This window comes from Tetranychus urticae, chromosome 3, assembly GCF_039701765.1.
Source record: "Tetranychus urticae isolate SD_2017Ah chromosome 3, NJAU_TeUrti_SD_1.0, whole genome shotgun sequence".
Taxonomy (NCBI): Eukaryota; Metazoa; Arthropoda; class Arachnida; order Trombidiformes; family Tetranychidae; genus Tetranychus; species Tetranychus urticae.
In genome coordinates this window covers 19124786-19152425 of record NC_142960.1, presented here as the reverse complement: position 1 = coordinate 19152425, position 27640 = coordinate 19124786, and the positions used below count along the sequence as shown (strand labels likewise).

Sequence of the window (27640 nt, the reverse complement as noted above, 5' to 3'; positions counted from 1 at the left end):
CGACTGTTTTCAATATAGATCAAAAATCTAGTCTATTGAAGCATATTTATCTAATTAACACCAGTGATTATCTAGCTCTTCTGAACGCGTCCTAAAATAAGCCTGTAAATAGCATATCACATTAAAAAACCGAATTGTTTATCAAAATGATTGATATGTAAATCTTAATTATTTCATCACCATGCTCAATACATTGAGACAAGCTCATGTAATCAATTACATGAACTTCATTGTATGACAAAAATCAATGGTTAAAATAGAGTGACCTCAATATACCTCGGAGTTGATACAAAGATTTCTCTCTGTCTTCGAGATTGAGATTTCCAATAGATTATACATATGAGAAAATTGTTCAATATTGACCAAAATTTCAGATACAAAGTGAATTTAATCAAACTTATAATATTGAATTTAGTAAAATAAATTTACTTTTTTACACTCCATGAGAAATTAATTTGACACGAGCAAAATTGTAATATTGTAAACCAGCATTTGGACATCATGAGCCTTTTATTTAAAACTCGTAGTCAGTTGAATGATTTTTTCAGTGAATTTCGCCGATATATTGCACCAACCTATTACCATGATAGATGTGAAAGGTAAGCATAATCAATTACATTATACATCAAAGATCTGAATAATTATTATCATCCATTTCAATTTCAATGTTGTTATCTTGTTGAGGATAAACAATTTGCTTTCCTACAGTTATTACTCCAGCCACCGGTTCATTTCTTCCAGATTCACTGGCAAATATTTTCGTCGATGCTTGATTCAATCTTTCACTTTCAACCACTAGCGATCCAACTTCGGTTTTCGTTGATTTATCAGCTGGTAATTTTATGACGATTCCGTGTAAATCTTTTTCATCGACATCTGGATCCAACTCAACAAGCCAATATTGTTTTTTCGAGTGAGACATTTTCAAATAAATAAGGAAACAGATGAAAGAGTTGGGAATACTTCGGAAAACTTATTAAATAAAGATATCAAAGGAGTTCATAAAGATCGTGGCTTGCTCCGAGTTTAAATTGAAAAACTCAAAAAAAATTGTTTATTCTCCATTGGAGAATCTCCAACCATGCTTTACACATGCCTACTCCAGGGAACATAAGTGTTAGCCGCCAATCTTGAATTTCCAGGTTGAACAGACGATATTTTTGCAAGACAGTCTAACTAACTAAGTCAGCGAAAAGAGATGAAGAATTTGTGAGATAGTTTTGATTTCAGAAGTCAATAAATTGTTTTATGTGAATGTCCTCGAGTTGGAATCGAGAGAGGTCGAGTTGGAGCCACGATTTTTTTTCAATTCTTTGTTAATTTCTGATGTGGTCGATCTATTGTCGTTGTTATCCCTCAAGGTTCCGAAAGTTCAGAAATTGTGTTTTGCCATGATTCAGCAATATATGATAGAATTACAATATTTTTCCATATTTAATCACTAAATTAAATGATGAGTGTGATCTTATCATAATTTGAACCCATCTTGCAAATCGAAATGGAGAAAATTGGTATTTTAAGCTTTGTTTTTGCTTCGTTAAGACATTTTGTAGTGAAACTTGTAATAATTACTAATTATTTTGCTAGCTCAATATCCAATGATTTTTCAATTCTAACTGAGCGAATGAATTATAAAATTCAAGACTTGGGTGGGAACATTGGATTTTAATCATCTTATTAATGGAACTATTACTATCTTCACGATTTTACGATCACTAATTTAAGTTAATAAAATAGTAATTGTTAAAAGTGACAGAAAAGTAACGCCAATGGAATAAACACCCGTTTTGAGATTACATAAATTATTTATTTTAGAAAAGGTAATATCCTAATCCTGTTTATTATGAGTGGAGTCTAAAATAAAAAAATAAAAGACATTAATGATTGATTTGTTATGAAAGTAATCCATGTTAACATACCTTCTTCATCTTCATCATCTTCCTCTCGTGCTTCAAATACATCGGAACAGCATGAAGAATACAAAATGATTGATAAAAAGATCATCGGAAGACCAAAGACTAGTAATGTTAGAATTGGATTTCCCTTATACATATTTGTCAATGAGCTATATCCATCATAAGCCCATCTAATTAGCCTGTGGTGATATCCATCTCCTCCTGAGGGCTAGAATTGATAAAAAAATACATTAAATATTGATTTTACAAGAATTTTGTTAATAAAATCGACTTAAACTTACTCGTAAATTTACATCGCCATCACTGATTCCTTTGAGTAGATTAAGAATATTTTGTGAATTAGGCTCACCGTCAACTCTAAAGTATTCTAGAGTTGTTGAGTTGATTATGATCAGATTTGGAATCGGTGAAATTGTATGCATGGCAATGGAATTGATGAGATCAACAAAAGATGTCCAACAGAAAACAAATTTGTCCTGATCATCAAAAGAATGAGCAATGTTTTCTACCATATTTTTAAAGTCGACATGTTGTTGCGTCGCTAGTCTGCCAATTGATTTAACCTCTTCAACGATGGCAATCACCAATAATTTACCTGAAAACAATAACAAAAAAAAAAGATTTTCATTTAACTTCTTGCTATTAGCTAGGAACTCTTAAAATCGATATAAAATGTCAGTGTTAAAAAGCTCGAAATTTTGTTCTCCATGGTTGAGTCAAAATTTATAATTCATCATATTATATTTTCCGTAATTTAAGAAGTTTGGGATAGAAAAATATTTACCTGAACGTAATAACTGATTAAGGTTGGCGTGAGAAATCTTCACGAAATGAGGAAATTTATTAGAATAGACCCATTCTTTCAATGAATTATCACTTTTGTTTTCTGAATCAAAATAGATGAAAAAGTAATTAGAGAACTGATTCAGAGACTGGTTAGCTTGAACTCACCATATTTCAAGTCCATCTCTTGACCTAAACTTGAAGATTTAAGTATATAAATAGAATTATCTGAATATTTTTCACATGATGAAGGTGAGTGGTAAAACCAAGTGGATGAATGAAGGGATTCAGCAACTTCAGAGAAATTCGACCAAACCGGATTTGGTCCAAAATGAACTACAATCACTTGATGCTTTTTTCGAAGATTATCAACATCTTTGCAATTTTTTATAGGACGAGAAGGTGGCCTGGAAAGAGAGGATTAAAAACTTTAGACAAACATCACTAAAAAGTAAATTTGTAAAATTATATTACAGTCAGAGTTAAAAAGCTCATAATTATTGGATATCATAGAATCATCAATTTTGTTGTAAAGTTCATCATTATTAAAAAAACTTAAGTATAAAGATGAAATTCAGCAATAATAATTACCCAGTGAGCCTTTTTCCAAAATCGATAATATCTTCTCGTGTCCTGTCTCCTAAGAACTCGACAATACGATTCTTGTGAATATAGAGGATTGTTGGAAAACCTCGAACACTGAAATGAGTGGCCACTGATGTGTATTTTGTACAATCAACTCTCGAGACTAAGACTCCAATGTCTTCATTGTGAATAGATTGGGCAACCAACGCGTAAGTTGGTTCTAACTGTTTACAATGATGACACCAAGGAGCGTAAAACATGACCAGCCATGGATTGGCCCCATCTCTTTTGTAAATATCCAAAAATTTCTCGTTAAGCTCAATAACACGATTGGATGAAACTGAGGTTAAGATGAAACATAATACTGCTAGAATTGATAGACACATATTGATTAATGTGTGAACACCTTTTAAATGAAAGACAGGTTATCACACCATGACTTAATTTCACCGGAAAACTTCAAAATTCAATGATAAAAATCACTGAATTCAGAATAAGACGGAAACCAGAGAAAACATGATGAATATTGACCAGATGGAGTCCCACTTGGAACAAAGAAGTAGCGGCCATCTTTTGGATTTATATTAAACTAAACTGACTAAACTGAAAACCAACTTGAATTATTGATTTGATAATCAGGACCAACCACAGATTATCTCATTTGATTAAAATAAGAAAACCGAATAAGTTGGAATGGAATTCAGTATTAGAATTAACTTATCGCACTTAACTTATATTCTTAATCAAAAACCAGAAATATAATCATCGGCTGAGGAGACTAGCATCAAGCTATCGTAAAATGTTTTCCAAGATGAGGTCAATTAATTTGCCGAGCTTTGACAATAATTAGAGAATGATCATGAAATTGTATTCTATTTTAAACATGTGAACAAAGAGTGATAATATGATAATGACACAACTTGAGTTTATTTCAGACAAACTTAGATCTATGTAATCGATAAAAATGAGTAAACGATAAAACATCGATATCTCAAATCCTGTTTATTCCTACAAATCATCGCGTTGTTAAATGTAACAATTACTCATTTTTATTAACAGGATACACTTACGACGATATAATTACAAAGGATTTAATCGGATTCATTTGCACCATTTTCAATTGAATGAAAAAAGATTTGTTAGATATCGGCGAGTTACTCTGGTTCGGCTTTTAAATCAGCTTATGAGCAACAGCGGATGTTTTGGCGATGTTATTGATACTTTTAGCGTTAAGTCCGTGACAAATGACTTTGTTAATGGTGAAGACAATGATTTACTGTAACAGATGTCAATGCTTATCATTCAGGTTACATAGAATCGAGTTAATGAATCGATGACTGGCTCATCAAACAAGTTCTATAGCTATTAATTGACAGGCTGTCTTATGGTAACTGACTCAAGCCTGTATCTAATTCACAAGAAATGATTGGCAACTTGGCTTGGTCTATGCAATTGTTTATTTGCTGTTAAATGTTTTAACCTCTATTATCTTTTGTGATTTCAATTAATTATCATACAGTGCCATCTTTATATGATGATAAAATGATTATTTATCTTCATTATTGTCTTACTATTTTTTCTGCCTTTTACTTTTCATCAATCAATTTTTAGTGAGATTATCTTTTTTTTCTCACACCCGTGATCATCGATTCATATGTTTAACTGTCTCATTTATTGTAAAGTATAAATTTAAATCCAACATGACCCGTAAAGTTGCTTTGATTACCGGTATCACTGGTCAGGTAAGATTATATTTTTATAATTTCACTCTATGAAGCTTGTATACTCACGTTTTCTATTCCCTGCATAGGATGGCTCTTATTTGGCTGAGTTTCTAATTGACAAAGGATATGAGGTACATGGAATCATTAGACGGTCAAGTAGCTTTAATACTGCAAGAATTCAACATCTATACAAAGACCCTCGGACCCACAAGCAGGGATCCATGAAATTGCATTATGGGGATATGACGGATACTACTTGTCTGGTCAAAATAATTAATGAGATAAAGCCTGATGAAATATACAATTTAGCAGCTCAAAGCCATGTCAAAGTTTCTTTCGAGCTGAGTGAATATACTGCAAATGTAGATGCAATTGGAACTTTAAGAGTATTAGATGCTATCAGAAGCTGTGGATTGGGAACCAAAGTTAAATTTTATCAAGCATCAACTAGTGAACTTTATGGTAAAGTCCAAGAAATACCACAGAATGAAAAAACACCTTTCTATCCAAGATCGCCTTACGGTGTTGCTAAATTGTATGGTTACTGGATAGTTGTCAACTATCGTGAAGCATACAACATGTTTGCAGTCAATGGTATTTTATTTAATCATGAAAGCCCTAGAAGAGGTGAAACTTTTGTTACCCGTAAAATTACTAGAGGTGTTGCCAAGATTTCTATCGGTGAGTTGGACTATATCGAACTAGGTAACTTAGACGCCAAAAGAGACTGGGGTCATGCGAAAGATTATGTTGAAGCTATGTGGCTCATGCTTCAGCAAGACAAGCCTGAAGATTTCGTGATAGCCACTGGAAAAGCTCAAAGTGTTCGCGAGTTTGTTGAAGAAGCATTCAAACATGTCGGCAAAAACATTGAATGGGAAGGAAAAGGATTAGATGAGGTGGGTAAAGAAAAAGAAACTGGAATCGTTCGAGTTAAAGTGAATGCAAAATATTTCCGTCCTGCCGAAGTTGAAATCCTTTTAGGCGATGCTTCAAAAGCTGCTGAGAAACTTAAATGGACTCCAAAAATTAGCTTTGCTGATCTCGTCCGCGAAATGGTTGACTCTGATATTGCGTTAATGAAGAAAAATCCAGAAGCCTGAAATTTTTTCCATCATTTATTATTCATGTTTTAATCCAATTCAATGATCTCTGACTTGGCAATCTAATATTTCAGACTTTCCATTATGTATTACAAAATGATTCCAATGATGATATTCATCATAAAAAACTTGTCCTTTATAAGATGACAATGTTAATTTGATAATCAAAAATCATTTTCAATCCTTGAATAAGTCAAGTACGGCCTATACTATTCAATTTTGACTCGTTTACGAACAACTAATATAAATGATATTAATAATTACCATTTCTAATACCCGATTCATTTTGCAAGTTCATTTCTTCCTTTGTATACAACCTCATCTCAAATAATATCATCTCAGCTTTCCTTTTGACGCTTATTCATGTTTTGTTTCACCTGAACAATATTTCTGATGAGATCTAACTGTCATTTTAGTAATGTAATACAATCGAAGTGTTAGAGAACAAGAAATTTAATCCTCATAATTTGCTTGCAGATTCTTGCTTCTAAGTAATGTGTTAATGTTGCCTGTTAATTTGTTTAATGGACTGATTAAAGGTTTGAGTTTTCATATTAATTCGTGAAGAATGAAGGTGAAAAATCAGAGTTGTTCAAAACTAGATTCTTTCGGTATAACCAATAATCAAATCGATTTTATTTTTCATATTGATCATTGTATTGTTAAAAAGGTAGGTTAATACATTACATTGCTTCTTCTAAATATGCTGAAGCTGCTATTAAATTGATGCTACAACAATCAACAACAGGACATTACAGTACGAGTTTATTTTAATTAAATCTAGTCAAAAACTCTTTTTCATCAACTTAACAATTGTGAGTCTCAAAATCGAATGAGCGGTAAAACTCTGAAGAGCCTCAACAAATTGTTTCCTCATGAACAGAATCTACAATAAGCCTACCTATTAGTTTCTGTTGGTATTTTTGATAGAACCATTTGATATTCAAGCTTCGTGTTCATTTTATTTCAACAAACACGTCAATTCATTAATTAAACAGTATATTAAGTCCTGAGTAATGATTGAACTTGAATTTTTCATCTGGTGAGAAATTAATTTTACTTTAACTAACGCAAGAATTGGAAGCATGTAGTTAGGTAGTAAACTTGCTTTTGAAATTGCAGAAGGATCTGGATTGAGAGACAAAATGAATTTCTATCATTTTATTGATTGTTTGATTTATTTTACGCGCAAATTTTACTTCACGTATAGCCCTCTAGTGTTACATTCAATCGGTTAGATAAAAAATATCTAAATCAAGTCTTCTTATAAAACTGTTTCTGTCACATCATGACAATTAATGGATATAATTAATCTTTTCATAATACAATTTGCTAAAAGTAGCAATCAATTGTCAAACATAGTCTCTAATAACAAGAAATGGGTCTACTTTTCACTAAGATATGGTCATTGTTTACAAATGAAGGTAAATATTTCATATTTTTTTCTGATGTTCTTGTATTAATTTGTATTTTTCTTTCTCTTTTTATTCAACTCTCCCCCTTTTCAAACTAATTAGAGCATAAAATTGTCATAATTGGTTTAGATAATGCTGGAAAAACGACAATTTTATACCAATTTATCATGAACGAAGTTGTACATACATCGCCGACATTAGGAAGTAACGTTGAAGAGGTTGTTTGGAAAAATATCCGTTTCATAATGTGGGACATCGGCGGTCAAGAGTCCCTTCGACAAGGATGGAGTGCCTATTATAGTAATACAGAATTTATAATACTTGTTATCGACTCAACTGATCGAGAAAGGTTGAAATTATCTAAGGACGAGCTTTGGAAAATGTTATCTCACGAAGATTTAAAGAAAGCATCTATTTTGATTTATGCTAATAAACAAGATGTAAAAGGGTGTTTGACGCCAGCAGAGATTTCAGATCAATTAAGTCTAACGTCAATCAAGAAACATCATTGGCAAATACAAGCTTGCTGTGCCTTAACCGGAGAAGGTTTATACCAAGGACTCGAATGGATTGCCAATCAGCTGAAGGCCCGAAGTTGACCTTGTTTTGTTGACCTTTTTTATTTTGTAAGCTACATCGGACCATAAACTCATGATATTTTTAATTGAACGTTTAAAAGAGATGGCCACTGGCTCTAAGTTGTAATCAAATTGAATTCCCGATAAATATGGTAGATCAAGAAATGAGAATTGAAACAACAATTGAAATGTTGAGTGATCCAAATATTGATCGGTATCAAGTCATTTAATTAATTCATCTGACAATTTCCATTAAATGATTTTTTTATATTTGTAAAACTTTGTATAATAAGAAATGAGATTTTTGAGCAAAATGCGAAAAGAAGTCAGAAAGATTGTGTTACAAAGATGAAGAGTTGGGTGAATAATTGAAAACAAAGTATAAGAGTTTTATATTAAAAGGAAGGTGGTTGTTAGATAAAGAGAAGAATAGAAAGAAGAGAATGAGGATAAGAGAGAAATTAAAATTAAAGATGAGAATATGATGTTTAGATGAGATTTATGATCACATTAGTTCGCCAAAGCTGCTCCTGATTACAATCAACAGAACGATCTAGAAGTTTCAAAAATGTATCTGCGTTGAAAATTCTGTGAACTAAATCATTATGAAAAAAACCATAAGATCATAATTTAATTCTGCATCGCATGATTAAAGTCTTGAAAATTTTTCCAAAGATTGCATAATGATGTGGGTACTCTGAATTAAGCTTATTAGTAAAATTTGGGTAAAATTGAGTAAACATCAGCGCATTTTTTTAGTCGTAGTCGTTTGATTTAATTTTTTAGCCGATTGAACATATTTTAAATGAGGATCCAGGGAAGGAGAGTATGGTGGAAGAAATAAAATTGAATAGTCCAACAATTTCCTCTACTCAATTGTCATGGTGAAACCGAACGTTCTCGAACATCAAAGACTACGGCCAAAAATGTAATGATCTAATCAGCGTGGTTATGTTATTAAAGATGTATCATTTGAACTATAGCTGAAATATTTTGCTTTTTTGTGGATTAAAATAAGAGTAACTTCGTCGAACTGAAAATTTCACTACCTTAAATGGGGAATAAAGATTATCTCGCGTCGCGAGCTCACACACAATTATTCATCCAACTTACTCGCCCCTTAAATTAAATGTAGATGATTAACTATTGACCGGTACTGCCAATCCATGAGCTTTGAGTCCATGATATTCGAGGCTTTTCCTTTCGATGAAACCTTTTTTACAAATATCACATTGAATCTCTGTAAAGGAAAGAAATGTTAGGAACTCACTGAATAATTTTGGAAAACTTACCTTTCACCTTGAAGGCTTTGCAATCACGCCCATGGCTGTTCAGTTTATGTACGCAGTTTTGCCTCCATTTTGCAGTAAAAGTTTGACCACATGGACAGTGCATAACTGAATCTGTTCGCATTTTCTTCTTATTATGCTTCTTTGTGCAGTGAATATTGAGAGCAACACACGATAAAAATGTTTTCTTGCAAAGTGGACATTGCTTTCCGATATCTATAAGAGAGAAGCACAAGATTGGTAAGCTTTGTTTACCATTGAATACGGCATAAAGGATTAACAGATAAATACGTACTTTTTTCCGATGAACATGGACATATCTTTTGATGCTCATCCCAGTCAGTGATTGAATTAAGATATTCACCACATTTACAGTTGAAAACATTTTTTTTCATCGAGAGTAACAGTTGGACAACCTCGTCATCACTTTCTTCAAAGCTAGCCTCATTGATGGAGCCATTAGAAGATCCAACTAGCGTCGTTTTGGTACTTACATTTTTTTGATTAGGATGATCACATGATGAAATGAGCTGCTCAATTGTTTTGAAAACAATCTGAACCTCTTCTAAACGCTGATTAATGGTACCTCCATGTTTTTCCTTGATGTTAGGACTCAGCATGTCCATTATCTTCTTGCCAAAATTCTCAAAGTTATCAGCTTGAGTTCTAATCAAAGTAATAGGATCCATGTTAATTTCGCTCGTGAAGTTGATGATGTAAATATCTCTAAAGATGAATTTAAATTAAGAAAGAAACTAATAAATTAATCACAATAAATATTGATCAAGAAAGACATTTTTAGACATTTTACTCGTTCTTCCAAGTCCCTTCTCTTTGTTTTTTGAAACACAATATTACAAAGCCAACAGATGGCAGTAGAGTTCATTTCATTTTTCTACTTCAATTTCGTAAAGGTAGATGTCACCTCTTACAAGAACGCTCCTCGTATCCCGAGCTTCAGAACCTCTACCTTTAGCCAGCGATACCAACTTTACCTGTGGACTAAACATGAAATCCTCTCACCTAATACTTCAATGGCTACATTTAAAAAAAGAAAGAGAAAAACTAATCACAACTGACTTCAAAAAGAAGATTATTCCTAGTGAATTAATCTTGAAACATCCAAAAACTATTTCCATGACATATACGATTCAGTATTAATCGATAGCAACGATAGCCTTCACTTATCATGACAATCTCCCCATACTTTTCCCAACCTCTCAATACAGTGAACCAAAACTCCTCCTCCGTCATGATACTATAAAACTGAAAAGCAAAATATATTTTAAACCAGTTGCCTCAAGACTGGTTGTTTGTAAGCACCCAACAACCACACTACAAGTTGAATAAAAAAACTTCGTTAGCGAACGAGCATTAGATTAGTAATTTGGTGAGAGTTAAGATCAATAGATTATTGTTGATGGAATAAGTTTTACTGTCTACTGATTTTAGCCATCATAATTAGAATTGTAACTTTCTTCAAGACTTAACCCGCAATGAAAACTAACAAAAACCAGTCGATTGATTTTTTAATTTTAAATTTATCCATTTAACCTGAAGACAAGTCAAAACAATTTTGTTTCACTTCCATTTTGTTTCACTTTCAATACAATTTTAACCGAAACCCAAAAGTTAACAATCTTTCAATTTTTTTATAAACCAATTTAGTTATTTTCATGTGTGATTGCCATGTAAATTAACTGTGTTCCTGTGTTTTTAATCAACCTTCACCTTAACCCAGCAAATGGATCCAAACAATGTGTACCAAGGAATTGCAGTTGGAGCTTAAATAAATCATCTTAAGAGAAACCCAAATCATCATTATTTCCATTTTTACCATTATCGTCATAATCGTTTATCCAATTTTTTCTCTCAATGAAATTGTGAATTTCTTCCTCGTTCAGTGTATAACAGAGAGAACAAGAAGAAAAAAATCAAGAGAAGAAATCAAAGAGCGACAAGTTTAAAAAGGGAAAGATAGAGTTAATATAAAATAACGAATTGATTAAATTGAATTTAACCTTTTCTATTTCCTCTTTCTTAGCCTTATCCGATAACCATTTATCTTTTAGTAAATTTGAATCAATCTTTAATTTACATTTGGTTCTAAATTTCGCTCTATTACGATTCTCATTTGATTCTTTACCCGATTTTGCCTATTGACATTTGTGTTGCCAACAGTAACCTTCATCATACTCATCGTTCATCTTTACCCTTATTTCAAAGATACATTGAAATAAAAACCTTATCTCAGCCTAAATCAACCTAAACCCAGTGACTTCTGTGATCGTCATCGTGTCAAAATCTTTTAACCCTACCTCAGTATCCAATCTTTTAACCTGTATCTTGTAATCCTTGTCATTTGACTATTTCTCGCACCATTTCAACCTTTTTTAACCCAATCATCAACCAAATTTTATGTCAAACTTGGATTGGTCCGTCCATGTCTCTGACAAATCTGAAGCCATACATGTTAATTTATTGGGCAAGATTATTTAAAAATTTAATTACTGTGATTGAAACAACAACGGTTTGACCAACGGATTACATTTCTCAAAAAAAGCTGAGCTTTTACAAAAGTCAATGTTGATTCAAAGGAAGACAAAATCAAGTGAAGAAGCTTGAATGTGCTGCTGATACAAAGCCAGGAACAAGTTCCTAACTACTGTCCTTTATTAACGTCTATTGATACAATTAATTGGAATAATTACAATCTCAATTATGTCTAACAATACAATATCAACTAATATTTCAATCTCAAACAATTCAACAGACCAAATGATGGAAGGTTTATCAATAAAGTAAGTATAAATTACCACTTTTCAATTCTCTGCTTTTCTCTATTCATTAGTGAATTTTTTTCTCACTAAACCATGATTAATAATGATGTAGTGGAAACAGTCTGTTGATATAATGTTGAAAATTCATCTCACATTTTGTATCAAACAATTGCATTGAAAAAAAGGGAAAAATGTCACCAATATTTACGTCTAAATATTAATGAAGGCAAGTCAAATATGACTTAATGCAAATACGGTTAGCAATTCAATACTTTAGTATATAAAATACATTTTTCACATTTAAATTGACTTCCATCGATTACATCAATTAGTTACGTTTTTAAATGGTTTGTGATGGTAAATTGTAAGCCAATTTGATAGTCTTATATCGACAATGTCGATAATGAAAGATGAATTTCAATATTTATTTGCATGCAATGATTACATTGAACAAAAATACCATTAATATCAGGAAATGCGTGTCAATTTCAGACTTTTATCCCAATCCTTCCTATGCAAACCTAGACTAGACAATGAACCAGAATTAATATCTTTCAAATCATGAAAACTATCTTTAGGTGTTAGTTGAGTCTCGATTTGAATCTCATCTCATCTTTGTATCAATAATAAAGTTTCAATGAACATAAGTCAGGAAAAACCTTCCAAGGTTGATTCAATAAGAGTGTTTGAAAGTTTTGACATAATTCACGAAGAGCCAGATGACGATAACTACTATTGATGAAGATGAAGAAGATGATGAAGATAATTGTAAAGTGAAGAACGGATTCTGTTATGTTGACATAGAGAAGCAAAATTATCCCATAAATTGTTTACTATTACAAAGAAAGCGGATTGATTGTCATACTAATATTATTTTGAACCATTGAATTGTATAACATATTTTCAACTCAAGGTTCCAGGTTAATCAGTTCAATAATCAATTTAATTTCATTGCCTGTTATTGGCTTTCATGAAACATTTCATTTGGAAACCACAAACAAGCAAAAAACAAACAAGCAAACCATCAAAGCAAATAATCACTTTCACTCATTAATTAACTACATTATCCCATTGTTTCTCATTAAAACGCCATTTGGCAACATTTTCATTGTTAATTCATTTTTCATTTACAGGCGAGTTGAAACCTTAAACATCTCTGATCCGGAAAAAAATATCAAACCCGGTAAACGTGCCAATTGCCGATTATTTTGTTCAGGCTTTTTATTCGGCCTCATCAGTACCATATTAATTTTTGCAGTCACCTTATGTAAGTACCAATGTAAACCCAAAATGTAACTCTCATCGGCAGCCAATTTCATTTCACCAACCAAACACTTGCAATCAGATACAATTACAATCAAATCTCAGTTTTATTTCTGTTGATTGTTGCTATATTTTGAATGCCTTAACCTTTGTTTTTGATTGTCAATGATCAATAAGCCAAATCAAAACAATTGCAGATACAATTATCATTATTATCTGAGTTTTCTTCTGATTTTTCTTTCTCTTGTTAACCAAACTGTGATTCTGAGAAAAAGCAATTTGTTTTCAACTAATTATGTAAAACAATTGGTTGATTAGTTCAAGGTATATTTCAATTGTAAACAGCTTTTCTTGGTTCATTAATGAGATTTGATTTTAAAAATGAACAAAATTCAAACATCTGATTCCATTTAATGAACAATTGATCCAGAAATTTGTATAAAAGCTAATGTCTGTATGTTTAACCGTCTTGATCAACATTTGATTATTTGATGAAATTAATTGAACCATTTGTTTGGATTTAATTAAACTGTTTCACCCTAAATTCAGGTAAATTTCATTTCCAGAATCTCAAATTATCTCACAATGTATTAATCTTGATTTTTAAACAATTGATTGATTGTTCGTGTCTCAATGTTAATTTGAATCCAGTTGGAAACAATGCAAACATTTTCACAGTAAAATGTTTCAATGATTTTCCATCAGGAAAGTCTATTAATATTATTTAAATTTAACCAATTAAAACTTGTTTCATCTTGATTGTCAATCAATATGAATCTCATTAACTTATATTTTGGCTCTTAACTCCTAATCAATACCAAAAAATCCCAAAAAGTAAACCAATATCTTAATATGATAATCCAGTTACAGAAAAATTGGTTTCAAATGTTTACCAAAAAAAACTGATTGACCAACATGGATTAGATTTACCAGTTTGGGTTTACTTTGCCAGATTATTGGACATGTTAATCATCTGATATACAAACAATGAAACCCTTTCAACTTAAAGCCAAATTGTGAACTTGATAAACATTATCTGTTAACATGTTAATCACTAAACATCATGAATCAGTCTACTTCAACCTCAACAGCTAAATATAAGTTCAATTGTTTTCCTAATCACTTCCAATTAAAGTAAATTTGTTTGACTATTGGTTTTGAGTGAAATGATTAAATTGATGATTATAATAGCAGCTAACTGCGGTTGAAATTGTTTCCCATTTTCACCTAATCATGAACAATTTTCAACGTTTCCGAAGAAACCAATATTTCAACTTTTACTTTTAATTTATCTTTCAAATCGCAGTTGGCTTGCAATTTAATAATTAAAGCTTAATTAAAGGTTAAGGTTAATATTTATAAATCATCACAGCTGTGATTATCAGCCGATTATAATGAAAACTCAATTGCACTTTCAAGTCTCTGATTAACTCTTATTCAATCCAAATTGGTATATTTTGACCAATTTAAGTTAGCTGTGATTATTGAAAAATTGGAAACAATTGCCTTTTTAATTACAATAGAATCAATTGAAATACATTTAAATGCACAATTTAATCAAGAAAATTTACTGATGATTGCAAGTCTTGTATTTCAATATTTCATTGAAACATTGTTATCCATTAATTTGGGATCGTGAGATTTTCATGAAATCATCAGAGTTGATGTCTAAGGTCACAAGAAATGACCATTAAAGATGAAACCCTTTACTTCATCCAACATCATTATCATCAGCATTAAGTTCAGTAGCATCTGTCAACGTTTCCCATAAGAATCCCAGTCTTATCCTGACGAAGGTGAAAGACATGGAAATATGCAAAAATATTTAAAACAAAAAAGCAATTTTGCTTCAACAATTAAGACAAGATCCGGCTATTTGTCCGAAACTCTTATTGACATCATCATCATGATTTCAGGGTTACTTCCATAGTCTTTCACATTCCTCCCCATCATCACCATTAACTATCACCTTACTTTACTTCCGTTACTCCATTGGCCTACTTTCCTCCTTGAAAACATTAACCTTACCGACAGTGAATGTTAATGATAATTAAAACAAATTCTTACCCTTGTTACCTGTAATATTAACCATTTGACCAACTTTAACCCTTCAACCAAACAAAGGCAAAAAGACATCAACAAAAACCCAAATATTGAAATGATAGATCAACAATGAATTTATGTAAATAAGGTGACATTAATGGGTTACCATTAAATGACAATTGTTACCATTTTAAATAAAACATCACAATATTAACATGAAGAGCCTAAAGCAATCCTGTTAACTAATCATCAATTAATTAAAAGATAACACCATTAATTCATCAGGCAAACATTTACATGATGCTCATCAAGTTTCATGTTTTTTCAGTTATCATTACAATTCCTAGAGATTGGCCTTTGATTACACTTTGTATTTGAAAAAAACTGGTGAATGGGAAACATTGTTGGTCATTGTTACAGTAAAAGTTAATCATTGATGACAAATTGCTGGTTAACGCATCAGCCTTGATTTAACTATAAAAATAATCATGTCAAGTAGAATTGATTAACCTTGATTAAACTTTCTAAATGATTGATTGAGAACAATTCTGTATACTTATTCATTTGCTTATCATTATAAAATATAATAGTAATTACTAGCTTTGATTGCAGAGCAAACGCCCAATTAAAAGTTGATCAAATAATGAAATTTGAATGAAAATTTTCACTAATTAATAGCTTTCCATTGACCAGATAATTCTCATGATATTTACAATCAAAATATAATCTATTCCTTGCTATTATATCACACAATATTTGCTTCTATTATTTAGTTATTAAAATTGGTAAATTAAATCTCATAACAATCAGAATCCATAGAAAGTTAATCTTTCAATTAACTTTGACATTATGTAAATGTTGATTGTTTTGTGAAACATTGAACAGAATTGGTAATTTTTGTCTTTGATTTTGATATCAACCTGCAGCTGAATGCATAATACTGTTTACATTTGTGTAAATAATAAGCAATAATTTTAATTGTTGGTTAGTTGTTTTCAATTGTAAATATGAAGGTTACTATCAATTTGCTACAATTTAATCCAGTAATTACTATTAATCATTTAACGTATTAATCCCATCAATTGGGATGTAACCATTAATAGCTTCTTGCCATTCAATCCTTACTATGATCTTGAAATAGATTTCACTTTTAAAACCAATGAGCAGGACAAATTAACCGTAATTACGGGAACAATTTAATTTTAAATATCTTTTCAATTCTTGCTTTCAGTTATTTTCAATTATTTTGATCTGTTTTAATTGTCCCCAAAATGATAATATAAATGCATTTGTTTTTCATCTCTATTTTAATCAATAATGACACTTCAAGATCAAATATCAATCAAAAACTATAATTATATTGATTAAAAAAAAGATGCCACATTTTGCCATTAATCATCAAATCTAGAGTTCAAATGGTTAATGGCAATGTTTTTCAGCAATTTGTATTGTTTGTCTGAAATCAGTTTAAGTAATGTTGTCATTAACGATAATTAATAGCAATTTGAGCTGTTTGTTTGACATGAAAGTACAAAACAAATAAAGTGTTTAAATTGTGAAAAAATGGTCAAAATTGGTTGTCTGCTGAGTGATTGTCTAGCAATTATTGATTGTTATTGATTGATTAAACTGTTTTCCCTTTTTTCCTTCCTATTCAGATGTTTTCGATTACATGGGAACAATTGTTCTGGAAATGCCATACTCACCCTGGAGACAACATCAGTCATCTACATTTAATCGAACCGGTAAAGAGTTTCCGTCTCCACATTATTCGGAAGGTTCGCTAGTACAAGATGAATCTGGTCACAATCCTCAGCGACACCATTTTGACCCAATCAGTCGATCATATGTTTTACCCGATCGATTCAACTCAACCTCACTTAATCAACTAAACAACAGCTTACGTCTAATTCAGGTAATCTTTAAAATGCTGCATTGAACTCAACCTTTTCACAATTTACTGGATTTACACTGAAAATCTGGTTATTTAAAGGATTCATTGCAATTTTTAATTGTTATCCATCTTCATCTATTAATAACTAAAAATTAATGTTAATTTTGTTTTTCTTGTTCACTCTTTTTAGTCTCAAAACCCAGAATCTGGTAACCGAGTGATTGCTGGCGATCTTTTGGTCAATTCTGGTAATGAATTAGATGTTACAGCAAATTATAATGGGACTTTACAATTTACTGATGAATTTGATCACAACAATACCAGTGATGATGATATTTCCCATCATCCCTTTGAACCAGTTCATTTTGATGATAAAGATGTTTCAGGTAAACCCATCTTTTTGTCTTAACTTGTTCACTGATTTCAAGATTTGGGTAACAATTTTAATGGTTAATTCAACTCTTTTGATACACTTTAATGGTGGCAACCAGAAAACAATTGAAAGGAAAATGACGAAAACATGAAATTATGAGACAAAAAAAACAATGATATTTCATGTTACAATTAACTTGATCTGTAATGTGAAATGTTATTGGTTTAGCTGTTAAAAACTGATTACATTGACAAAAGCTCAACAATCAAACAGCGCAATTGTCTTTATCCAAGAATTGTTATTGAATTGTAATTAAGAAGTGGATGCAAAATCATTTACGCCATTCATTATTCATTAGTAAAATTATAATTTCAGTTACAATCCTTAATGTAAATATTACGGAATTAATCAAACAAAAAAAGAGGAATAAGGAAGATTCAATGAAATTAACCATTTTGTTAAATAGCTATAATTGTTGCAATTTATAGATTGTTCAGTTGTTTAAACATTGATATTGACAATTTGTTTTAACATTTAATTTGTATTTTGGGTTTTTCAACTTTCCTTTTTTTCATTACCTTTTTCACAGTAGATTCATTGTATAACCAAGCCAGACGAGATGGCAAGACGATTGACCTTTCTCAACGGTCAACGCCACCAACTCCACAATCAAGTCCGATGAATGTTACCGTTCATTACAATTCATCCGAATTATCATCAACATCATCAACCAAATCGTCTGTAGATATGACCATGATGGTTATGGAAACAACAAGCAACAACAGTTTCCCATCATTACCCATTACAATGAATCCACCCGAGATGACAAAGATAACCAGAGAAATACTCAACTATACTAATGATGGAATTGCTCGGATCAATGAAGGCTTAAATTCAGTTGTTATCTCATCTAATTTACAGTCAACACCGATGTTGAATAATGATTCAACCACTTTGATGCCAAACCTTTTAACCACAATAACCATTGGGTTCATTGAAAACGCTGAAAACATGAGTACTTTGGATGGTTTTAACCAGTCGACATTATTCCCACCAACATCTTCAGTAGTTGCCACTGAATTACCTGAAACCGGAATGGTCATTGATTTGACAGTCAACGGTTCAAATAGTCAACCGTTAGTTAACAGCAGTAGCATTGATTTAACACCAAATAATTTGCAAAATTTACCACCAAACGAGACAATGTCTGCTTTTAATGATACTAAACACTCGGATGTTGTTAACACTGATGTTTACAATAATAATAACAATAATACTAATGATGAAAAACTAACCCTAAACCCAAAAAATGTAACTAATTCATCAACAGCTTCATTAAAAGGTATTCAATCATCAACATCAAGACCAACAACAGTATTGACGACAACATTAAAATCAGTAACACAGTCCAATGAAGCGTTACCTGTTCTGTCATCATCTGGTGAAAAAAGTTCAACATTATCATCACAATCAACAACTCAATCATCCTCCAGCTTGTCATATTCAAGTGAAAGTGACACCCGAACAGGGTTTGATTCAATTAGAGAGGCGACAAATGAGAGAAACAAAAAGCACGAAACAACGCCAGCAAATTACTTGTTGATAAATTCAATTAACGGTACTATCGATGAACCATTTAATCAAACTGATTCACGGACTGGTAATTTAACGAGACAACCAGAAATTAATGGATTGTCAACAATTAATTCAACAATTGTTACCCAAAAAGTAGAGATTATAATGACCACAACACCTTTAACTTCATTTACTTATTCACTTTCAACTACAACCAATTATACAAACAATCAAACCAACCCAACACCAAGTCTAACAACCAATGGACAGTTTAACGTTGAAACAGCCAAAGTATCGCACAATAGTGATTACAATCAAACCGTTAACCCTGCTAAATTGGATTACAACATTTCAAGTTCAACAATTGAAAGCAATGTCCATGAATCAACTCAACCAACTATGAATCCAGTTAAACAGCCAACCATCATTTTAAATAACACTGATCCTACCGTTTCCAATGGCTATGAAAATATAACCAAATCTAGTTTACCAGTAAATCCAGTAAATCTTAATGGTACCAATAATGATGAAAAGCCGATCCTTAACGTTACAAACTGGGAACAAGAGGCTAATGTTAGTTTGATTGCAAATGTAACTTACTTAAACAGTGAAGTTGAAACAGTCAATCTAACTTCAATTGCCAATGGAACCAATCCCGAAATAATTGGTAATGTGACCGAGTCCATTAATGGTACAAATACAGTCAATGTAACCTTTACTGATTATCCAGTTAACACGACAATGGAGTCCATTATTGGGACGACTGCCAGCCCATTGGAATGTAATGTTAAGCAAATACGATGTTTTGTTGATCATGACAAGGAAGCTTGCTTGTCTGCTGAAGCCCTCTGTGATGGCATTAAAGACTGTGCTGATGGCTCTGATGAGGCTGATTGCCTGACTTCATGTGGATCCAATTTTAAATGTGCCAATGAATCAAAAGTAAATTGTATCTCACGTAAAAACCATTGCGATGGTATTTGGGATTGTGATGATGGATCGGACGAATCAAACTGTTACTTTCCTTCATGTGAAAATCAACTTTCCTGTGCAGATAAATCATCCTGTCTTTTGCCTATTCAAGTATGTGATGGTAAATATGATTGTCGGGATCATTCGGATGAACAAGAGTGCGGTAAGTAAATGAACAAAAAGAAGGCGAACACAAAGAAAAGACTTGATAATCATTGGCATCGCTAAATAATGATGCTCTAAGTAGGTCATAGTTCGCCCAAATTACCTGCAGGCAAGGTTAAAGGTTCAAGGTATAACCTTGAGTTGGGCAGTTTTGTTGGATAATCATTAAACATTAAATTAGATGGTCGGTCAATGTAAAAATGAAGGGAAAACAAATGAATTAGAAGATGAAAATGGCTGAAATTTTGAACGTTTCATTGAAAATCCTTGCAAATGTATATTTAAATTAAATTACCTTTGCTTTGGAAATGATTTTAGCCAAGACTTGATTTGTTTCTTCTTCTCCTTCATAATATTATTCAAGAAGATAATTAAATGAAACATTTTACATAATGATAATTGAGGATAGCAAACATTCAATTTCTGGTTCAGTCCTCGGCAGAAAAGTACAAGATTTATATGAAGATGAACAAGAAGAAAAGGGTTTGTTAATGATTGTTCAAGGAAAGGTATAATAGTTATTATTATACGGACAACGTATTATGTTGATTATAATTATAATTTTGTAGTAAACCAGAAAAAAACTCAATTACTGGTTTTAGCCTTTGTTATTTAACTTACAATGATTGTTACCAAGTCAAGTTTAAACCCTTTTGTCGGTTTAAAAATTATTCAACCAAATGGTCTACCAGAGTTTAATCATTTTTCCCAATCTCTCCACAGTTGACCATTCAACCTGTTTATCTGTTGGTAAATTTTTCTGCGACAATATGTGCGTTGAAAGCTCGTTACGATGCGATGGCTCCAAGGATTGTATTGATGGTACAGATGAATCAAACTGCAGTAAGTTGAATGATAATTTGCATTCTGATCAAGTTGAGTGAAAATGTGATTGAAATCACTGATTTCTCATGTAAATGTCTTGTAATAATATCCAATTTCCTTGATAGTTTTCATATAAGATTACATTTTTTTTGTCAAAACTGTTGAGGTTGAGATGTTAAGTTCATTAATCTTGAGGTGAAAATGAAGTGAGGAAAAGTTAAACGTCTTGTAAGTATAAAGGAAACTTTTGAACTGAATTTAGGTCAAATTAAGTTAAATTATTATGGTTAATCCCACTGTGAGATGTGGTTATACTACTTTATCCTAACCTTAAATCTCACTGTTTCAAAGTTGAAGCTTCTTTAATGTATTTATGGTTCGGTAAACTTTGTACTAAGGAATTGACCAGCTAACAGTCAATTAATTGATGGATAACCAGAAATGAAAAGAAATCAAAGTTGCCCATTACTACCTGGAGAGTAAGATGATAGCTATTTATATTTCCGTGTATTTTTAATGTACCTTTTTTTCGCCTTCTTCATCCCATTATTCAACCTTAATCACGATGAACATCTTTGTAGCCATCAAGTGAAAGTGACCCAACAAGATACATCTGTACATATCCACCGATGTTATGACCCACTCTCACTTTAACCTAATTTTGGGTAAGAGTTTGGGTAAGGCAGGGAGGAAAGTTTAGAGGGTAAATAGCCTAAGGTTGAGATGAAAAGGAAAGTCTTCATTTTGTTTGTTTCTTTAAACCTCTAAATGATATTTAGTTGAAACTATGATTACCAGATGATATCTTTGGTGTTGGTCAAATTGAGCAAAAAGATTTGAGCAAAATCCGTTTGCGCTAAGAAGATTTGAGCAAATTTTGCTCAAAAATTGTTGATAATTTTCAGAAATCATTCTTAAATTTTAGATCATTCAAGATCCTACAAAAAAATATATCATATTATTTTTGTAATCGATAATAACATCTAATGAATGGTCAAAATCAATAGAACTGTCGATAAACTGAAAAAAGTGTTAAAACGATGGTGTGTACCAACAATTTTTATCGACGAATGATAAGTTTAAGCTCTGACTTTTACGGCCACAGAAAGCAGTCGATCTAACTGAAAATCGAAGTGATCGGCTGTACATTTTCTGATTTTTCATCGAAATTTACATTTTTAATTGAGTTTGATGAAAAATCTGCTTCCATAATTGAACAAAAGCCGGTGAAAGTTTCAAATTTGATCTCGATTATGACGAAAACTAAACCTGAGTTTAAAATTGTGTTTGCTCTAATCAGTTTTGCTCTTGAATGTCTTAGCGCAAAAGGTTTTTGCTCAAAGCTCTTTGCTCAAAATAACCCAAATCATATCTTTTATTATAGTTTGACCATTCAATCTTGCTCGTCTTAATATTAATGGATTTGTCATGGTTTTACCATGAAACTAACATCAGTATGAGAAAGGTAAAAGGTGAGGTTATCAATATTTATAATGAAACTAATCTTTGATTGATTTCATTTTAAGATGAATAGGATTCCCTCAACATTGAAAGGTATTAATTAAGTTTTCAGTGTAATGGTATTATGGTTGCTCTCTTTAGGTCAATCGTTTCACTTTTTTGCCCACTTTAATTGAACATTTAGTACCAATTTTGAAATAGACAATCTAAATGATTGTTAAATTGGTAATAACATTTTACCAACAATCAACTTAAATCGTGATCCTTGAAAATCCTAGATGTTGATGTTGATTGGGAAAAAATATAACTCTAAGATACTCTTATGATAAAAATAAAACAGCATCTAAGTTGTTATTGATCTGAATCTTACGGATTTCAAGCTGTTTCTGTGGTTTCAATGATTTTCCTTGGTGACAATTAAAAGATATTAATAGTTGATGAAGAAAAAAAATGCTCGGAATAAACTGGAATAATTCAAGTTACCAAGTTTAATGTACAAACCAATACTTTTGTTAACCCATTGTACATATTGAATAATCATTCAAGGCAGTCTAGGTTAAGGTAGCTTTGGAAATGTTTAAATTGTGTAAATTTAGCAAATTATCATAATTATTGAATTGAAACGTTTATTTAAACTATTATTTCTGAAAATATTGTCTCAATTGAAATTCTGTGTATTTACATTTTTCCTCATTTTTTTCCCTTTTCAATTGTTTATTCAACTTCTCCTGAGTAAAAGTGATTTGTAAATTGTGTTCAAGAGCACGGAAAAGGAAATATTATCAATTGACATAATGGTTGAAAACCAAATTGAATTTACATTGATTTAGGTTGAAAAAATGTTGAGTTTTGTCAAAATCAAGAGTTGACAATAACAACGGAATCACAGGTTATTGAATAGTAAATGATGGAAAATTTACTAATCACTTAGATTTCAGGATTGAAGATAATCTGCCATTATTTACACAACAATCACAATTGCAAATGGAAATTCCAATTCCAGTTTAGGTGAAATATTGAGTCTTTATCTAACTAAACCAAGGGCAATCTTGTGTTTTACATTTAATTTTTTTCTTCATTCTAACTCTTCACTTGATTCACTTGATTAGTCACCCGACAATTGAATATTATATACCTTTTCATCACTTAACTATTGACATTGGAATGATAAACTTCTTTGTGATTTCGCATTTGATTGTTTCTGTTTTAAATTGCAACCTTTTCACTGTTGTTGATCACTGATTGAGAAAGTCAATGAAGCTATCAGCAACTCATCTTAGCCTTTTGTTGGTCCAACAGAAGCTCAAAAATACGCTTTAAATGATTAACTTACCTATTATTGATGGTGTTAATTACTTGTCAAAGCTTAATTAACTGGTTTTTATAAAGAGATTAAAATGCCAATTCAGACATCGTTCTGAAAGGTCACCCAATTTTTTCCCGACAATCACATTTCACACTCGATTTAATGTGTCAATAGACTTTAAACATTCAATCCTTTAATTGTCATTTTACTTGACATTTTTTCCTCAACTTGATCTTTATTTGTGATCTTTATGCTAAAGTAATTTAATAGTGAACACAATTAGAATCAATTTGCTTCACTTATCAAAAACACTTTTCCTGTAAACACTAAAAGGAAACAAAAACAAGCCAATAAGCCCGGAATCAATTCAATCAACCTACCACTAATCAATGTGTTTATCGCCACAATTTACTAATATATTTTTCTCTCTACTTTCACAATTAACAGCATGTACTGTTGATGAATACAAATGTTGGAACGGGGATTGTATCGACAAAACCTTGGTTTGTGACGGTCAAAGACACTGTCATGTCGATGGAAGTGATGAATGGTCTTGTGGTAAGTTTAACTTATTGGTCTATTGAATTTGTTTCATTTTTTGTTCTAATCTTTCAATCTTTTGTTTCCAGTTAAAACTGACGAGAATAATGTTGTTTCTATGGTCAACCCGTCCACTGGAAATTGGGCTTTAGTCTGTGCTGATGAATCTTCCCTCAGTGAACCTGATTACTCCAAATTATGCCAAAAAATGGGCCTTGAATCGGCTATTAATTACACTACAGCTATGGTTAAAACAATAGGAGAGGTTGAATGGGTTACCTACAATGGATCTAGTGTCATCTCTATTGAAAACTGTAACTCTTCATCAATCCTGATACTTTCGTGCCAAACATTCAAATGTAGCATGATGGCCACACCTTTGGAACCCTCGATCTCATCCTCACCTCCACCTTCCTCCTCTCTTCCCTTAGTCATAACCTCTTCACCAACACCTTCGACTTCGACCACAATTCCAACTACAACTTCTACTTCCACATCAACTCTAACCACCAAGTCCAACACAATTGTAACCACCATGGCCACCACTACTCAGGAAACTATGAAAAATTCATCTTCTCCTCAAACCTCATCTACTCCATTAAATCAAACGACACCATCTTCGGTACCAACTTCAACTCAACCTACAGTTGCAACTCCAACCGGTTCACCGTCATCAACAATAACAGCTTCGTTATTGGCTTTACCTGCGATCAATTCTAATGTTCCGCTTAGTCGGGCAACTCGAGCAACAAGTCCAAACGAAATCCAATCAATGGTAATCATAGAGGCAAATAGAACCAAATCGACTGGTAAAAAACAATGTCTTGCTCAAATTATATCACCAATGTGGCTTTTATCGTCTGCTGAATGTTTAAGGTAAGGCTAACACCGCGTGAGTTCATCATATTGCTTCCTATTTTAATATCTTTGATTGTTTTAAGCTAAGGACTTAACAAATCAATAGCATTAACATTCTCATTAATCAAAAAACAAGATGAAACTCAGCTAAAAATCATTGAACCAGGCAGTGTATAGTGGAAAAGAGAGGATCAAAAACATAGTTCATTGAATGGTGAAGCATTTGATACTCAAATGGTGTAGTTTATTAACCATCTGTCTTATTCAATAATACTTGATTCAGATATTAACTTTGATAATCAATAAACTTATCATTTATTTATAAATCAAAAATGAAGTCCAATAAAACATTTATCTAATAATTTTTTGTTTCTTTTTGATTATTCTAGACAAATCATTGATGAACCATTAATTGTAAAGGCAAATTCAAGTCGATTCCATGGAACTGTAGATCGAGTAATTCTTCATCCGCATACTTCAAAATTCCGTTATCTTCATATTCGTGATTTTGATTTAGCTTTAATAAATCTTAAGCAACCTTTACCCTTGAGTTCAAGTCTGATGAGTTCCATTTGTCTTCCCGAGTCTGATGTTGCCTCCGATATAACGTGTTTTATGCCCGTTCTTGGTGAAACTGAAGCCCGTCCCTACTTAATTCAGGATCGCTCAATGTGTAATGACCGTAGACATTTTAACTCATCCATTAACCAGCGTCAAATTTGTGCCTCACCAAGCGATGAATCTCCCGACTCTGTTCCCGATCCTGGTTCCAATTTGGTCTGTCTATCAAGCTCTACCGAATGGTTTATTGGAGGATTTGTTTCTTACGCTAGTCCAAGAACTAGCTACACCAAACATCCATCCGTTTTTTCAAACATATTTGCCATGAAAGACTTTATCAACCAAGTTGTAGCCAACCATTTGTACCAATCTAAAATGGAAGCGCGTTACAATTATACTTTTGACCTGAGTAGCCCAGTCTTGAACAATATAACAACAATCGATGAAACAGTTGACAAAAATATTGACAATGCTGCTAAATCTGCTCCTAAATTTACTCATGATAATCTAAAGGATGTCTCCAACATTAGTACAGTCAACACTACTGACTACCAACCACTCAGTGATATGGACATGAAAAAAGCTGCTGACCGATCGAGATCATTGAATTTAGATTCAAACAACTCTTCAGCCTACACTAGACCAAATGAAAGTCCATTGGTTAATGTATCTCTAACAAAAGAAATGGATTATCAAGAGATTAATCACAATAATTCACTAAAAGACGATATAAAGCTATTGAATGGCCTAAATGATTCAAATTCAAATACTCTAAGATCTGAAAATGGCAGGTCAATGGATTTAACAGATATCGTTGATAGTAACAGGACAACTCTCGATCAATTTCCAATCAATTCAACTCTTGAAACACTTACCACAACTAACAAGTCAATTCTTCTTAATGATACATTAGTTCCATCATCTTATCAAACCACCTTATCACCAATATCATCTACCTACTCACCAGAATCATCAGCTTTTTCATTATCATCAACATCGTCACCAGTACCTTCATCTTTACCTTTATCATTATCGTCGTCATCACCACCACCACCAACCTCACAATCACTAGCACTTGGATCTTCACAATCAATATCAACAACAACATTACCACAAACTTTACCTTATTCATTTTCACCATCAACAACACCGACTGATAAGACGTCGATGACAGCTCCAAAAACGTCCAAAAGTCCGTCTACTTTAGGTGTTAACAATGTTTTAAATGTAACTTCTAAATTATAGTTAACTAATTAATTAGCATGTTCAAAACCTATGTCAAATTTCATCTCAAAATTTCTCATATAAATTAAACATTTTCAAACCTACAATGATCTTATTGTTATTGCTTATTGTTGCAAAAAAAATCAATACGCAACAGAATCGGGTCCTTCAACGTTTCCTTAATTCATTGCTTCCTGATAAGATACTCAAAGACAAATTTAGTGATGAATGAGTAAACTAATTCATACAATTGTTGAATCAATAACTATTACTCCATCAAATTAAGCGATGATCTCGCATTTACGTTTGAAAGTATCAATCAATCAGAGGGGTGAAGTTTACAGTATAACACCATTGAAGAATAGGATAGAAACAGAGATTTTCAAGTGGAAATATTTTATTTTCGA

At 32.0% G+C, this 27640-nt stretch overlaps 5 protein-coding genes and 2 non-coding genes across 8 annotated transcripts; 3 read left to right on the top strand and 4 right to left on the bottom strand.

Moving 5' to 3' along the window:
- Nucleotides 1–368: 368 nt before the first annotated feature.
- Tmx3 (Thioredoxin-related transmembrane protein 3) lies at nt 369–3821 on the bottom strand. The gene is made up of 6 exons (XM_015930019.3): nt 3291–3821; nt 2868–3106; nt 2701–2802; nt 2198–2511; nt 1920–2124; nt 369–1854 (listed from the first exon to the last, which is right to left on the bottom strand). Exons 1-6 carry the CDS (start codon nt 3668–3670, stop codon nt 1829–1831), a joined length of 1266 nt encoding a protein of 421 aa, XP_015785505.2. The 5' UTR covers nt 3671–3821; the 3' UTR covers nt 369–1828.
- LOC112538976 (small nucleolar RNA SNORD36) lies at nt 2586–2660 on the bottom strand. Its single transcript, XR_003082481.1, has one exon. It is a non-coding gene; the product is annotated as a small nucleolar RNA SNORD36 (small nucleolar RNA).
- On the bottom strand, nt 3169–3247 carry LOC149093554 (small nucleolar RNA SNORD36). Its single transcript, XR_016200325.1, has one exon. It is a non-coding gene; the product is annotated as a small nucleolar RNA SNORD36 (small nucleolar RNA).
- An 883-nt stretch (nt 3822–4704) lies between the features above and the next one.
- Nucleotides 4705–6391, top strand: Gmd (GDP-mannose 4,6 dehydratase). Its single transcript, XM_015930022.3, has 2 exons — nt 4705–5026; nt 5095–6391. The coding sequence occupies exons 1-2, from the start codon at nt 4985–4987 to the stop codon at nt 6109–6111; spliced, it is 1059 nt and encodes a 352-aa protein (XP_015785508.2). The 5' UTR covers nt 4705–4984; the 3' UTR covers nt 6112–6391.
- A 999-nt stretch (nt 6392–7390) lies between these two features.
- Arl5 (ADP-ribosylation factor-like 5) lies at nt 7391–8383 on the top strand. The gene is made up of 2 exons (XM_015930030.2): nt 7391–7535; nt 7629–8383. Exons 1-2 carry the CDS (start codon nt 7490–7492, stop codon nt 8123–8125), a joined length of 543 nt encoding a protein of 180 aa, XP_015785516.1. The 5' UTR covers nt 7391–7489; the 3' UTR covers nt 8126–8383.
- Nucleotides 8288–10214, bottom strand: LOC107362888 (uncharacterized). Its single transcript, XM_015930027.3, has 3 exons — nt 9689–10214; nt 9397–9609; nt 8288–9344 (listed from the first exon to the last, which is right to left on the bottom strand). The coding sequence occupies exons 1-3, from the start codon at nt 10080–10082 to the stop codon at nt 9244–9246; spliced, it is 708 nt and encodes a 235-aa protein (XP_015785513.1). The 5' UTR covers nt 10083–10214; the 3' UTR covers nt 8288–9243.
- Nucleotides 10215–10685: 471 nt separating this feature from the next.
- On the top strand, nt 10686–27340 carry LOC107362871 (uncharacterized). 2 transcript variants are annotated; one of them, XM_015930010.3, is made up of 9 exons: nt 10686–12194; nt 13307–13440; nt 17138–17394; nt 17564–17759; nt 18339–20456; nt 21182–21301; nt 24498–24608; nt 24680–25466; nt 25838–27340. In XM_015930010.3, the coding sequence occupies exons 1-9, from the start codon at nt 12115–12117 to the stop codon at nt 27252–27254; spliced, it is 5220 nt and encodes a 1739-aa protein (XP_015785496.2). In that variant the 5' UTR covers nt 10686–12114; the 3' UTR covers nt 27255–27340. The 2 variants fall into 2 exon arrangements, with proteins under 2 accessions (XP_015785496.2, XP_015785495.2); XM_015930009.3 differs by having other exon boundaries at nt 18336–20456.
- Nucleotides 27341–27640: the final 300 nt, after the last annotated feature.

Coding starts and splice junctions, on each gene's coding strand:
- LOC107362871 (XM_015930009.3), top strand. CDS start 12,115: ATGTCTAACAATACAATATCAACTAATATTTCAATCTCAAACAATTCA. Junction 17,395..17,563: donor ACAGCTTACGTCTAATTCAG/GTAATCTTTAAA, acceptor CACTCTTTTTAG/TCTCAAAACCCAGAATCTGG. Junction 25,467..25,837: donor TCGTCTGCTGAATGTTTAAG/GTAAGGCTAACA, acceptor TGATTATTCTAG/ACAAATCATTGATGAACCAT.
- LOC107362888 (XM_015930027.3), bottom strand. CDS start 10,082: ATGGATCCTATTACTTTGATTAGAACTCAAGCTGATAACTTTGAGAAT. Junction 9,610..9,688: donor TCCATGTTCATCGGAAAAAA/GTACGTATTTAT, acceptor TCTCTCTTATAG/ATATCGGAAAGCAATGTCCA. Junction 9,345..9,396: donor CAAAGCCTTCAAGGTGAAAG/GTAAGTTTTCCA, acceptor TTTCCTTTACAG/AGATTCAATGTGATATTTGT.
- Gmd (XM_015930022.3), top strand. CDS start 4,985: ATGACCCGTAAAGTTGCTTTGATTACCGGTATCACTGGTCAG. Junction 5,027..5,094: donor TTACCGGTATCACTGGTCAG/GTAAGATTATAT, acceptor TTCCCTGCATAG/GATGGCTCTTATTTGGCTGA.
- Arl5 (XM_015930030.2), top strand. CDS start 7,490: ATGGGTCTACTTTTCACTAAGATATGGTCATTGTTTACAAATGAAG. Junction 7,536..7,628: donor GTCATTGTTTACAAATGAAG/GTAAATATTTCA, acceptor CAAACTAATTAG/AGCATAAAATTGTCATAATT.
- Tmx3 (XM_015930019.3), bottom strand. CDS start 3,670: ATGTGTCTATCAATTCTAGCAGTATTATGTTTCATCTTAACCTCAGTT. Junction 3,107..3,290: donor TTTGGAAAAAGGCTCACTGG/GTAATTATTATT, acceptor CTCTCTTTCCAG/GCCACCTTCTCGTCCTATAA. Junction 1,855..1,919: donor AGATGATGAAGATGAAGAAG/GTATGTTAACAT, acceptor TTTTTATTTTAG/ACTCCACTCATAATAAACAG.